General features: G+C 35.1%; 1 protein-coding gene across 2 annotated transcripts in view; it reads left to right on the top strand.

The window, feature by feature from the left end:
* The window catches only part of Snx6 (sorting nexin 6), a 133,486-nt gene that overhangs the window by 32,540 nt on the left and 88,282 nt on the right, over positions 1–12,664 (top strand). For both annotated transcript variants that reach the window (XM_090386905.1, XM_090386904.1), the window contains exons 2-4: positions 2,849–2,950; positions 4,473–4,583; positions 10,483–10,604. In XM_090386905.1, coding sequence (XP_090243031.1) covers positions 2,849–2,950; positions 4,473–4,583; positions 10,483–10,604 — 335 coding nt within the window. The remainder of the gene's footprint in view (positions 1–2,848; positions 2,951–4,472; positions 4,584–10,482; positions 10,605–12,664) is intronic.

Genomic DNA, 12,664 nt, shown 5'->3' with positions numbered 1-12,664 from the left:
GTTGGAGGAATTATCCCGCTTTGTGCAAACATTTTGAATCAGAAGTTAAATATTCCGGATTATTAAGTCTACTTTTAAATCTGGAATTTCTTGACCATTTAGCACTAATGATCGACATCCTGCAGGAGCTCTCTTACCTTTCAGAAGCTTTACAGAATCACTATAGTAAAAGCAGATAAATTAATTATTTGAACTATCAATGCTATTGCTAATTTGAAAAATTCTGAAGGAAATTATGAAGCTAAAATTGAGAGAATGTTGAAGTGGAAGAATTTGAAGGAATCAAAAGTAAGAACACAATTTTAAAAAATTGCCTCGTGACAAGTTATTAAATGCATTGTTTTGCCCTTAAAGGATAAATTATTAATGTAACAAGAGTGATTTTAAATTAAATAAATAAAATAATGATACCATTGACGACGAGGAATTGAAAGAAATTTTAAACATATGCTACTCGAAATCATGGAATATGAAAGTATGTCATCTCAGTGACAAGATGGTGAAAATCGAATAAGAAATTTAGGTTTTCTGTAAAATATGAAATAAAAATTAATGATTTTAGAGATATTGTCAAAGACAGTATCTTTAAAATCGAGTGAAATTCCCTTTTCAATTAAGAAAGCCAGAAATATCTTTGAAACTACTGATCTTGTAGTTGAAGTGACATATGCAGCTGTTAATTGCATGTAACGAAAATGAGACAAAAAAAAAAGAAATTGAGAAATACTTGTATTCCAATCATACTTGCTGCAGTAGTAACTTCAGGAAGTATCATTGTGACATCATACTATTCTAAAGTTAGAACTCCAGACACTACCTTACTAGGTATCATTGTACGGGGAGGCATGACGACCAGGTATTTTTATTTTTTTAGATAGACCTAGGAACATACCTATACACTTACGTGCATGGTTAAGGGGATAATAAGCCCCATCCCGAATCTGCCCCTGACTCAGACATCATAGAGGTCAGAAAAAATGTGTCACGCGTTCTAATCCCACTACTAGTAGTGGGATTAGAATATGGGAGTGTGGGAAGTGCCTCTGGTGGAAGCTGTGGATGATGTCACTTCTGTGACCGATCAAATTTACTCAGTAGAAAGTTGGAAAAGCTGCGAGCCCATTGTTAAAATATTCACAACTCACCACTGCATAGGATGCATATAAATTATCAGGTGATTACAAAAGCCTATGGTAGATATAAACTAGTCTGTAATCAAGTCAAAAAGGAAGTTAGGCAAGCTAAGGCAGATTGAGAGCATTCTCTGGCAAAGAATGACAAGCAAATACTTATATTAACAGAAGGAAGGGGTTGAATCACGTTGGTCCACTTGATATCAATGGTTTAACTGTTGATGATTCTGCTCACATAACTGACAAACCGAATAGGTATTTTTCATTCACATTCATGCATGAGTTCTTTGGCAAGGGAAATGCCAGATATTCACCAAAATATAGGAGTTAAATGATTTTGTGATAATTGAGAGGAAATTGGAAGAGAAATTGCTGAAGCTTAACATTTAAAAAAAAAACACCTGGAGTGGATGGGATCTATCCAATTACATTAAGGGAGGCAGCAAAGGAGGTAAGCAAACCCTTAGCTATAATTATAAGAGCATCTTCAGGATCAGGTGAGATCTCTATGAATTGGAGATCTGCAAATGTATCCCTAATTCACAAAGGGGATCAAGAGGTGATATGAGTAATTATAGACCTGTTAGCTTAACTTCTGTTGCAGGGAAAATGACTCTCATTCAAGAATTAATGCAGGACCATCCAGACAGGAATGCAGTTGTACTGCAGTCACAGCATGGATTTGTTAAGTGGCAATCTTTTGTCTGACCAATCTGATTTGGGTATAATGATGCAGTAACAAAGGAACTGGATGCAAAAAATAATTTTGATATTATATACATGGATTTCAGGAGAGCATAAAAGGCAGGTTTCAAACCTGCTAAAATGATCATGATAAAATTTCCAAAACCAGTTTCCAACAAATGAAGAAAATTTTCATTTCATGAAGTGGTGGGAAAAAGATTTTCTCCAAATCTTGCAGCTGTAGCTTGTTTCATTTAAACAGTTGAACTTGGAAAACTGTTGAATATATTTTTATTTATTCAGTTTCCCCCAGTTATTATGAACTTGAGACATTTTCCTAATATGTCAGTGTGTTTTTTTTTTTTTTTTTGTTATGGATTAGTCATTCAGGTGTGGTTCTAAGACAATGGACTTGTGTAGAACTCTAAATCAGACTATCCAAAAAAATCAAAATCTGAAATAGAAATGAAATGCAAACCAATTAAAAGAAAAAATATATATATAGGTCATGTTGCTATACAGCTTCACACAACGATGCATTATATTATATTTGTGTTGTGAATTTCAATCATGTAAATAGTGTTAATTTTTTTGTTCTTCCTGTCCTCAAAGAAATTCCTTTTTGGTTAGATTCTTTACAGCATTTTGCTTCTTTCATTGGCCTTTGTATTACCAACTTTACTAAAGCAAAAAAAAAAAATTTTTTTTTCCCCTTTACCATCCAAATATTTTGTATCCCACAGTTTGTAATGCTTAATTTGAGGACTTAAATAGTTTATCAGGTGACTTTTTGTAATATAAATTCTTCTCATTATATTGTTGCTCATGATATACTTCCCTTTCATAAAGATTTTATATATCATTCATTTATATTTGTCTTTCATGAGATTTTTATTTCTCCAGATTTCAAATCATTTTTGAAGAATTTTTTATAGTTGTTGTATGTGTTGAGCAGTATAATCAAACTGTAATTATAATTGTAAGTATAATCAAATAAGTAATCAAACTGTAACTATTGAAATGTTTTACAGATGCGATCAGATACGATTGATCTCACTGACCAGTCATTAGTGGTAGATATTTCTGATGCTTTGAGTGAACGGGACAAGGTGAAATTTACAGTCCATACAAAGGTAATGTTTCAAGGTTATATGTGAATATTATATTTAAAAAGTTTATTTGGTAATGTTGTACTAATTTAAAATTGCAACATTATCCCTCCCCCCCCCCCCCCAAAAGCTGTCTAGACAGATAGAGGAAAATAACATGCTTTATTTTTTGTTTCATAATAAAGGTTAATTTCATGTGACGTGGCAAAACCAATATCCAATAATATGCAGCATTGATAATCCTGGGAGAGCTACTTTTACTAGTTCAGATGTAATCTGCTCAATTCTTATTTATGTTTTTATTGTCAAGAGACAAGAAAATAATAACAAAAAGGTTGTTTGCTTTATTATTTCAAAATTACATAAAAATATTTATACATTTATGAAACAAAAGCCAGTTCCCTGGATAACAAACATACAAATAATATTGTTATCAAACATTATACTAGTAATGTGATGTAATGAATTTCATATTTCAAAAGAATATAAATTTTACTGAAGAGAATGTGCTAGACTATTCTTCAGTGGAGAAGCTGATAACTTTAATTTCAATGCTAGCAAAGCTGACTCTTACTTGCAGAAATATTATACATTCTTTTCCACCTACATTTCTATATTCCTTCCTTTCTTCCTGGTGAAGAATATCATAACTAATTTAATTAGCATCAGAAATGTTAAGCTCTTTCTTGTACCTCTGGCATTACTTCATATCTTAATTATTAACCAATCCAAAATCTGGCTTGCTTTAGGATACAGTAAACTGGAAGGGGAATTTTTCTAAATGGGTTTCATACCTGAAACCTATATAGAAAAACTCATTTTACCTTACCAAAAGAGAATTTGGCCTCTTACTCACATGCTCCATTCTTTAGATTATAGATTTTTAATTTTAGTATAGTATTAGTAAAGCAAAATCATGTAAGGAAGTAAACTTGCTCTGCATCTGCAAAAAAAAAATTAATAAATAAAAAAATCAGAATATTAATGTGTACTGTTCTTTAGATATTACAATATCATTCTTCCAATCTTAAGCTCAAAATCACTGAAGTCATTTTGTTTCTCTGTTCTGGAATGGTTTTCTTTGTATGTATTATAGTGGATATATTACTTGCTGCCTGTTTTGAATGATTTTGGTTTGAAACCCGTTGATGGGACAGAGGTTTTTATGACTTCACCTGGAATTTGATTTCATTCCACAAATAAAATGTCTTAAAATATATACAGTTTATCCAACAGTATTATGTGTCACTTCAATGATAATTCAAAATAAATTCAATTCCAAAAGTGTAATCTTTTGAATTTTCTTTTTTCTTCACTCTATTCTGATAGAGATAGACAGGCATTTAATTATAAAAAAAAATATATATTTTTTAATGTTTTGGGTGCTTTGTTTCCATTTATTTGTTGTTAGGACATAATTTTAAACAGATTTCTTGAAAAAGAGCAAATTGTTTTCATGTTTTTGAAAACTTTCTTATTAAATAGTAACTTCTTAAGTCTTATTTTTATTAACGCATTGCATCTTAAATTTCTTTTTAAATTCCAGACTACACTGCCAGAGTTTCAGAAGCCAGAATTTTCAGTTGTAAGACAACATGAAGAATTTATTTGGTTACATGATTGTTTAGAGGAAAATGATATATATGCAGGTTTCATAGTAAGTCTTCAAGTTTTAATAAATAATCATTCTTATTAACTTTCTAAAATTAATTACTTGGCCATGGTTTAAAATGTTTTTAATATAATCCCATATTTTTAAGCTAAAATAAATTTTTGGAATAGTATTTATAAACTTAATCCTTACAATTTGCACAAATTAATCCTGTTAATGGCCTCATGGGTTGTATCACCATCCTTCTACATTGAATGGAAAATGTCTGGGTTTTGAGTCTCACTTAGATGGCTGGATTTTTTATTGGCTTTTCACCATGGCTAAGTGACTCTTAGATGAGAGCTGCATGGTTTCTTCTTAGAAATTCCAAGTTTTCATCTGGTAAGCAAGCAAACCAAGCATCGAATGCATGCAGTTTTCAGACAGACGTTTTAGTTATTTTCAGATGTTTTAATTCTTTTTTCTTTCTCATTGAAAATATTGTGACTTGAAAAATAACTTCAGAAATATACAGGGTGGTCCTTTCTCTTAAATAGCACTTTTTTCATGAACAAATTTTTTTATTTTCTCTCAAAGGCTATTGCATTGACATCCTAACATACTCCTGTGTTCTCACCATCCTTTTTAATACTCTAACAGGTGCTTTGTGCAATTTTTCCACAAAAATTGAAAAACTTAAGTATCTATAAGAATTATCAATGTGAATTTTAATATTCCTCAAATATGGTATTCAATTTTGTTCTGCATCAGCTTTTAATTGAAGTATAGCAGTAAACAAACATTGTTTATGGCTTTGTGTTTGTTTACAAAGTATGCTTGCTCTTCTATTGACTTTCCTTAGAGTTTTCATTTAAACTTTTTTTGTTCATTTTTGAGTCCACTGAGTTGAGGTAGTTAATTTTTTTTTCTTCTTATAAGATTGCTATTACTAATCCTTTTTTTTTTCTTTTTACTCAGTGTAGTGTCAGAATAAAATTATGAAGTACACAATCTTCAACTATTTCTTGACCTTTATCCCAAAAAAGCTAAGTGGCATATAAAGTAAATAATACACCGATGAACCAAGTCATTATGATCAGCGAGTCATTATGCAAATCTAAGCTACTGCAAGTGAACTACAGCAATTGTGCGGGTCAGGACACTGTATAAAAAACACCTGATACTGAGCTCTGTTAATCAGTGTTACTCTTGTTCTTTAGATGGGAAAGGCAGCGGACTTATGCGAGTTTGACAAAGGCCAAATTGTAATGGCCAGACGACTAGGTCAGAGCATATCCGAAATGGCATGGTTGGTGGGGTGCTCATGATCAGCCGTGGTTAGTACCTACTGAAAGTGGTCCAAGGAGGGGAACCCACGAACCGCCGGCGAGGTGTTGGACAACCATGGCTCATTGATGCTTGAGGTGAGCGAAGGCTCTCCTGGATGGTATGTGGCAACAGAAGGGTGACTGTGGCACAACTCGTTGGTAATTGGAATGCTGGTGACAGGAGTACTGTGTCAACACACAGTACATCAAACCCTGTTGAAAATGGGGTTGCGTAGCTGCGGGCTGCTCAGTGCCCATTCTAACCACAGTTCATTGGCTACAGTGCTTACAATGGGCACGTGAGCATTGAAACTGGACCTTGAGTGATTGGAAGAAGGTCATCTGGTTTGATGAATCATGTTTCCTGTTGCATGTGGACAGCTTGGTGCATGTGTGTTGTATACCTGGGGAAGTGATGGCGCCTGGATGCACCGTAGGACGAAAACAAGCTAGTGGCGGCAGTGTCATGTTTTGGGCGATGTTCTGCTGGGACATCCTGGGGCCAGTCATCCATGTGCCGGGCACTCTGACGTCTAACACCTACCTAAACATCATTGCTGACTAGGTACACCCTTTCATGGCAATTGTCTTCCCCTCTGATGGTGCAGTCTTTCAGCAGGATAATGCGCCCTGCCACACCACCCAGATTGTTTGAGACTGGTTTACGGAACATGAGGAAAACTTCCAGGTATTTCCCTGGTCTCCAAATTCCCCAGACATCAATCCCATCGAGCATCTGTGGTTTGTTTTGGAATAGCAACTCCGATCTGTGGCATCTCAACCTTGGACCTTACAGGAGTTAAAGGATCTACTGGTTATGTGTTGGTACCTACCAGATACCACAAGACACATTTAGAAATCTTGTAGTGTCCATGCCTCACCAGGTATGATCTGTTTTGGCTGCACATGGAGGACCAACATCATATTAGGTTGGTGGTCATAATGTTTTGGCTCGTTGGTGTATATAAGGGTGTTTGCTGTACATCGGATAGGACCCCCCCCCCCCCATATTTCTTAAAAAAAATTTTTGGTGTGTTTAATTCTGTTTGGAATATACCAATGTATGTTTGATCTTTTACTAATAGTCTGTATTAATTATATAAACAAATTTTTTTTTTTAAATGAAAATTTGTTTCATTACATAAAAATTACATGTAATTTTAATGAAACTGCTTTTATTAATTCTGTTCAAAAAGCCATGTGATGGTAATGGTAAAAATGGTGATGGTAAAAATTTTCAAACATGTTCATGTGCACATATTTTTGCCTATGTTACGTGTATAAATATTTAAAAAGAAAAACAAATTATTTATCTTTTTTTTTTTTTTTTTGGGGTGGGGGGTGAAATACCTTTGTGATGTAGTGCAACTATTATTACTTTTATCAGCTACCCTTATTAAAGTAATGTCTGTATTACTGTACTGTTTTCATGGGTAGCACTGGATAAAAAAAGACTAGAGTTCGAATTCCATCAGCAACAAGGAATTTTTATGGGCCTTTACACAGCATGGCTGAGTTGATCTTGGGTGAGGGTGCATGGTTTTATATCCTGGAAATATGGGTTTTTTTCTCCAGCAAACAGTCAAATCAACCACAGAACATGCTCAGTTTACAGATATAATATATTTGGTGCAGATCTGTAAATAACTTAAGAGAAATATGTGTGAGGAAGGGTTATTCTGGAAAACAGAAGTTGAAGCGATAAATGAGGGAAAGTTGAGTCTAGAATTGATGTTGACTGGTTGAGTCATGTATGAATTTGATAGAGTTGTTATTGGTTGCAGTTCAGAAGAACAGTGCTCCATGGAATTATCTACTGAATCAGTATACAGCAGAAACTGATTGAGACAGTGGAGAGGCCTCATAAGAAATGGGTCATTAATCAACTTAACTGCCCTCTTTGAATAGAGTTAAGGAACTTAAGAGAAGTTTTGGGGATACCACCCTAGATGTGGAAATAATATTTTCCATGGCAGGGCAGATTTGGGATTTCTATTTGTACAGAGTCAGTAGCTGTTTAGAAGAAAAGTAATGCTAAGAACAAAAAAAATCCACTTTCTTGATGCAGAGGATGTAATATCTCTGCTATGAGAGATTAGAAGTCAGAGTAATTCCCAATATATAATCTTGTGATCATAAGAAATCGGAGACTGCCATCAAAGGTGAGCAGGAGTGGTGGACTTTTTTTTAATTTTTGTGAGAAACAAGACAGGACAAAGTTTTAGAAGGATCGATCAGAGTTTTATTCAACCCCATTGGCATTTAAGGAATTGGTGTCAGATATTAGAGAAGTTGAAGATGTTTGTGGTCACCAGAGGAAGGTCCTTAATATATGAAAGGAAAAGTGGGAGCAAAAACTGAACCTTGTGTGCATCTGTATTAATTGAGAAGTTAGACAGCCATCTACATCACCTGCAGCAAGGGGTCAGAGACAAAACTGGTTATTCAATTGCCAAAAAAGCAGTTGGCAATCCATAACATCTAAGCTTGTTTAGAACTTTTGGTTTCACAAAACTTTTCCACGTAATTTTTCCAAAAATGTGTAATGTAATGTAATATCACCTACGAATTTACACTGGCAGAATTTGTGTTCCATTGATGAGATGGAAGGTTTCAAGGTAGTTTGAGTTAGTGTTTGAATTTTTCCTTTACTTGAAAAGAGCAGCAGTTTAATGTGATGAAAATTAAAGGGAGTGACTTCTGCTACTAAAAGAATCAAAATATTGAAATGTAGTGGAATGGTTAGTTTCTAAATGTTTAGGGAGAAGTGGACAGAATCAGTGATAAGTTGAGACCACCTATTATCCAAAGTTGCTACTTATATCACAAATTGAAACCTAGTTTCTGGGTTAGTGAGTGACCATTTTATTGACTGGATTTTTTTTAAAACCCAAAGTATTTTAGATATTATATTCACAAAGAATTTTTAAATAATTGCTTTCTTGTTTAAACTGGAGTGCCCTTCATACTTATGACCTATGAGATTCACGTTAGTTTTTAAATGTTTCTCTACCTGCGTGTTCTTTCTCCTGATATTCAGTAATATCACATATTAGACATTGATAATCAAGCTAGATTTTTGTGATCTATACCAATCTCTAAAGCTCTTGCACACCATATATGTAAGAGCATCTGTGTGTACAAATTGTAGTATACACCGATGAGCCAAAACATAACCGCCTACGTAATATGTTAGTCCTACACATGCAGCCAAAACAGCTCGTATCCAGCGAGGCATGGACACTACAAGATTTCTAAATGTGTCTTGTGGTATCTGGTACCAACACGTAACCAGCAGATCCTTTAACTCCTGTAAGGTCCGTGGTTGAGATCCTGCAGATAGGAGTTGCTGTTCCAATACAAACCACACATTCTCGATGGAAATGATGTCTACAGAATTTGGAAACCAGTGCAATACCTGGAAGTCTTCCTCATGTTCCGTGAACCAATCTCGAACAATCTGGGAAGTGTGGCATGGTGCATTATCCTGCTGAAAGACTGCATTGCCAGAGGGGAAGACAGTTGCCACGAAAGGGTGTACCTGGTCAGCAATGATATTTAGGTAGGTGGTAGACGTCAGAGTGCCCAGTACATGGATGACTGGATTTAGGGTATCCCAGCAGAACATCATCCAAAGCATGACACTGCTGCCACTGGCTTGTTTTCATCCTACGGTGCATCCAGGCACCATCACTTCCCCACGTACCCGGCTGTCCACATGGTGCAACAGTATTCATTGGACCAGACTACCGTCTTCCAATCACTCAAGATCCAGTTTCAATGCTCGCATGCCCATTGTAGGTGCTGTCGCCGGTGAACTGTGGTTAGCCTGGGCACTTGGAGCAGCCTTCGGCTACGCAGCCTTATTTTCAGAAGGGTTTGATGTACTGTCCATTGTAACACATTACTCCCATCGCCAACATTCCAATTACTGGCGAGTTGCACCACAGTCTCCCTTCTGCTGCCACGTACCATCTGGGAGAGCCTTTGCTCACCTCAAGCATCGATGAGCCATGGTTGTCCAACACCTCGCCGGTGGTTCGTGGGTTCCCCTCCTTGGACCACTTTCGATAGGTACTAACCACGGCTGACTGTGAGCATCCCACCAGCCGTGCCATTTTGTATATGCTTTTACCCAGTCGTCTAGCCATTACAATTTGTTTTTTTGTCAAACTCGCTTAAGTCCGCTGCCTTTCCCATCTAAAGAACAAGAATAACACTGATTAACGGAGCTCAGTATCAGATGTTTTTTATACCGTGTCCCGAACTGCACACACGCCGTAGTTCACCTGCAGTTTTGATTTGCATAACGACTCGCTGGTCAGTTTTTGGCTCATTGGTGTATAGCTTAATTTTGTATTTTTTCAGCTTTTGCTAAACATTTTATTTACAATGGTTTATTACATGTAATTTGTTTGTTAGAAAACCAAGCAAATTATGTATCAATTAGCAATACTTTCTTTTAATGCAGATCTAGTAAGATATGAATTAAAATAAATTATTGCTACTTTATCTTTTTAATTCATATCTAGTTTAGCACAGTGAATTGTTTAAGGAAATATAATTATACTAAAATTTATAAAACTGCATTACCATGTGTACTTTTTTCCCCTGATATTTCTTGCTTATTTGTTCAGATTCCACCAGCTCCCCCAAGGCCTGATTTTGATGCCTCTCGAGAGAAGCTGCAGAAATTGGGTGAGGGTGAAGGAACGATGACACAAGAAGAATTCAGCAAAATGAAGCAAGAGTTGGAAGCGTATGTAAAAAAAAAAAAAAAAAAAGTTATTCCTTTTAATCTTCTTGCAGTGAGGGATATGCACTTTTGCCCATTTCCTTCCCCAATCTGGGGTTGGGGCACTGAAAGTACTGCAGAGAATATAGGCTAAATTTGTTTATTCTTTTTCTCAAAATTAAAGTACAGTAGGCCTTCGTTATAATGCAGTTCCACCAAATGCTGATTTGCTATAACACTTATGTTTTAATCCATATTTCACTATAACGCTCTTCTACCAGTGATGTAAAGTTGGTCATTCTGCCTGTACACGAGTACTGTGCGTGAACAGAGTCAATTCCGTTAACTTCAATTATTATTACACAAAAAGTGATTAACCTATATGAAGGTCTGAAGAAAGCTCACCTTGAAAAAAAATATGGAACCATTTAACACTAATAAGGGTGGTTTAATGGATTTAAGAACTCTAACCCACATAACATAGCAATGCAAAGGGAGAAGCTGCAAGTGCACATTAAAGAGCTGAAACCTTTTCAAAAAAACTCACCTTGTTAAAGTTATTGAAGAGGGGTATTATACTACTGAACAAGTTAACAGGAGACTATTTTGGAAACGAATGCTTAAAGAAAGTTTCATATCGAAAGAAGGAAAAAAAAACAGGCTTCAAAGCGGAAAGAATCGGTTGACTTTATTGTTGGGTGGAAATGCTGTCGTAGATTTTAAATTAAAACCCCATTTGGAAAATCTAAGGGCTCTTAAAGGTTTTGCTAAATCAAACCTACTTGCAATTTGGAAGGCTAATAAAAAAGCTTGGGTAACCAATCTGTTCATTGATTGACACGCTAAATCCTTTTGCCCCACAGTAGAAACATATTGTCCAAAAAATAATCCCGATTACAAAGCAATTTGGATAATGAACAATGTGCCAGGATATTGAAATAAAGATCTTAGACTTGAAAAATCATATAAAAACTTTTTCATGCCTCAAAACACTACATCACTGATTCAACCAATGAACCGAGGTGTGTTATTGCCATATTTAAAGCCTACAACATAAGGGACACCTTTTCCCAAGCTGTCAACACTAGTGAAAATGAATTGAGCCCAAAGGAATTTTGGAAATCCTGTAACATAATTGCCATCTAAAACACTTCCAATGTCTTAGATGAAGTGACTCAGAAAACCATGACTGGAGTGTGAAGGAAAGTTTGGAGGGGTTGCATAAAGGAGTCCCAAGAGCCTGATGATTTGGTTGAGAATGTTAAAGTGCAAATTTTTGAGCTTGGAAAAGAAGCAGGATTGGATGAAATGTACTATGATGTACAAGATATGATCGACAACAGGGATGGCCTCTCTAGTGAAGAAACGAAAAAAGAAGTGTGCAATTGAGCGAGAAGATGATCAAGGCTCTTCAAATGAAGAATTGATAAACTTGCTGACTGCAAAAGAACTTAGTGAGCTTTCACATGCTTTGAAAAAATGTGTGATTATTTCTGGGAGAATGACTCCAACATGGAACAAAGTTCAAAGGTAATAAATTTAAAGAAAGAAATGAATTCCTATACATGATTTTGTATGAGAGGAAGAGGGCCTAAGTACAACTCAAAAAAACAACACATTTTTCAGTCTCCAAAGATATGGAAACTCTAGTCTAGGGCCATCAGATTAAAAAAAAATTCATGATTTTAAGTTTAATTTTGGTACATAATGTAGTTATTTACCGCATAGTTATAAACATATGTAATGTAGAATATTTTATATATATGCAAATTTTTGAATATTTATAAATTTGACCAACATTTGTGCATCTTTTCACTACTGTTTATTATTGATTAAGAAATATCCAGTGACATAGACCACAACTCTAAGATACATGTGTTACCTTATGGGTATATGATGCTCACTTAGAACTGATTCACTTAGCACTCTGTTTTTCTGGAATGAATTATCAGTGTTCAGTGGGGGTCACCTGTATTCTAAAAATGAGATCTTAATGATTTGAGTCTGAATTGAACTTTGTTTATAATATTTGAAAATAGTAATAGTTTATTTGAAAGTAGTTAATTGTTGACATGAAATTAATA

Source organism: Mastigoproctus giganteus, chromosome 12, assembly GCF_048544385.1.
Source record: "Mastigoproctus giganteus isolate SK-2022 chromosome 12, ASM4854438v1, whole genome shotgun sequence".
Lineage (NCBI taxonomy): Eukaryota > Metazoa > Arthropoda > Arachnida > Uropygi > Thelyphonidae > Mastigoproctus > Mastigoproctus giganteus.
The sequence above is the reverse complement of the archived record's forward strand: the minus strand, read 5'-3'. Positions and strand labels throughout refer to the sequence as shown.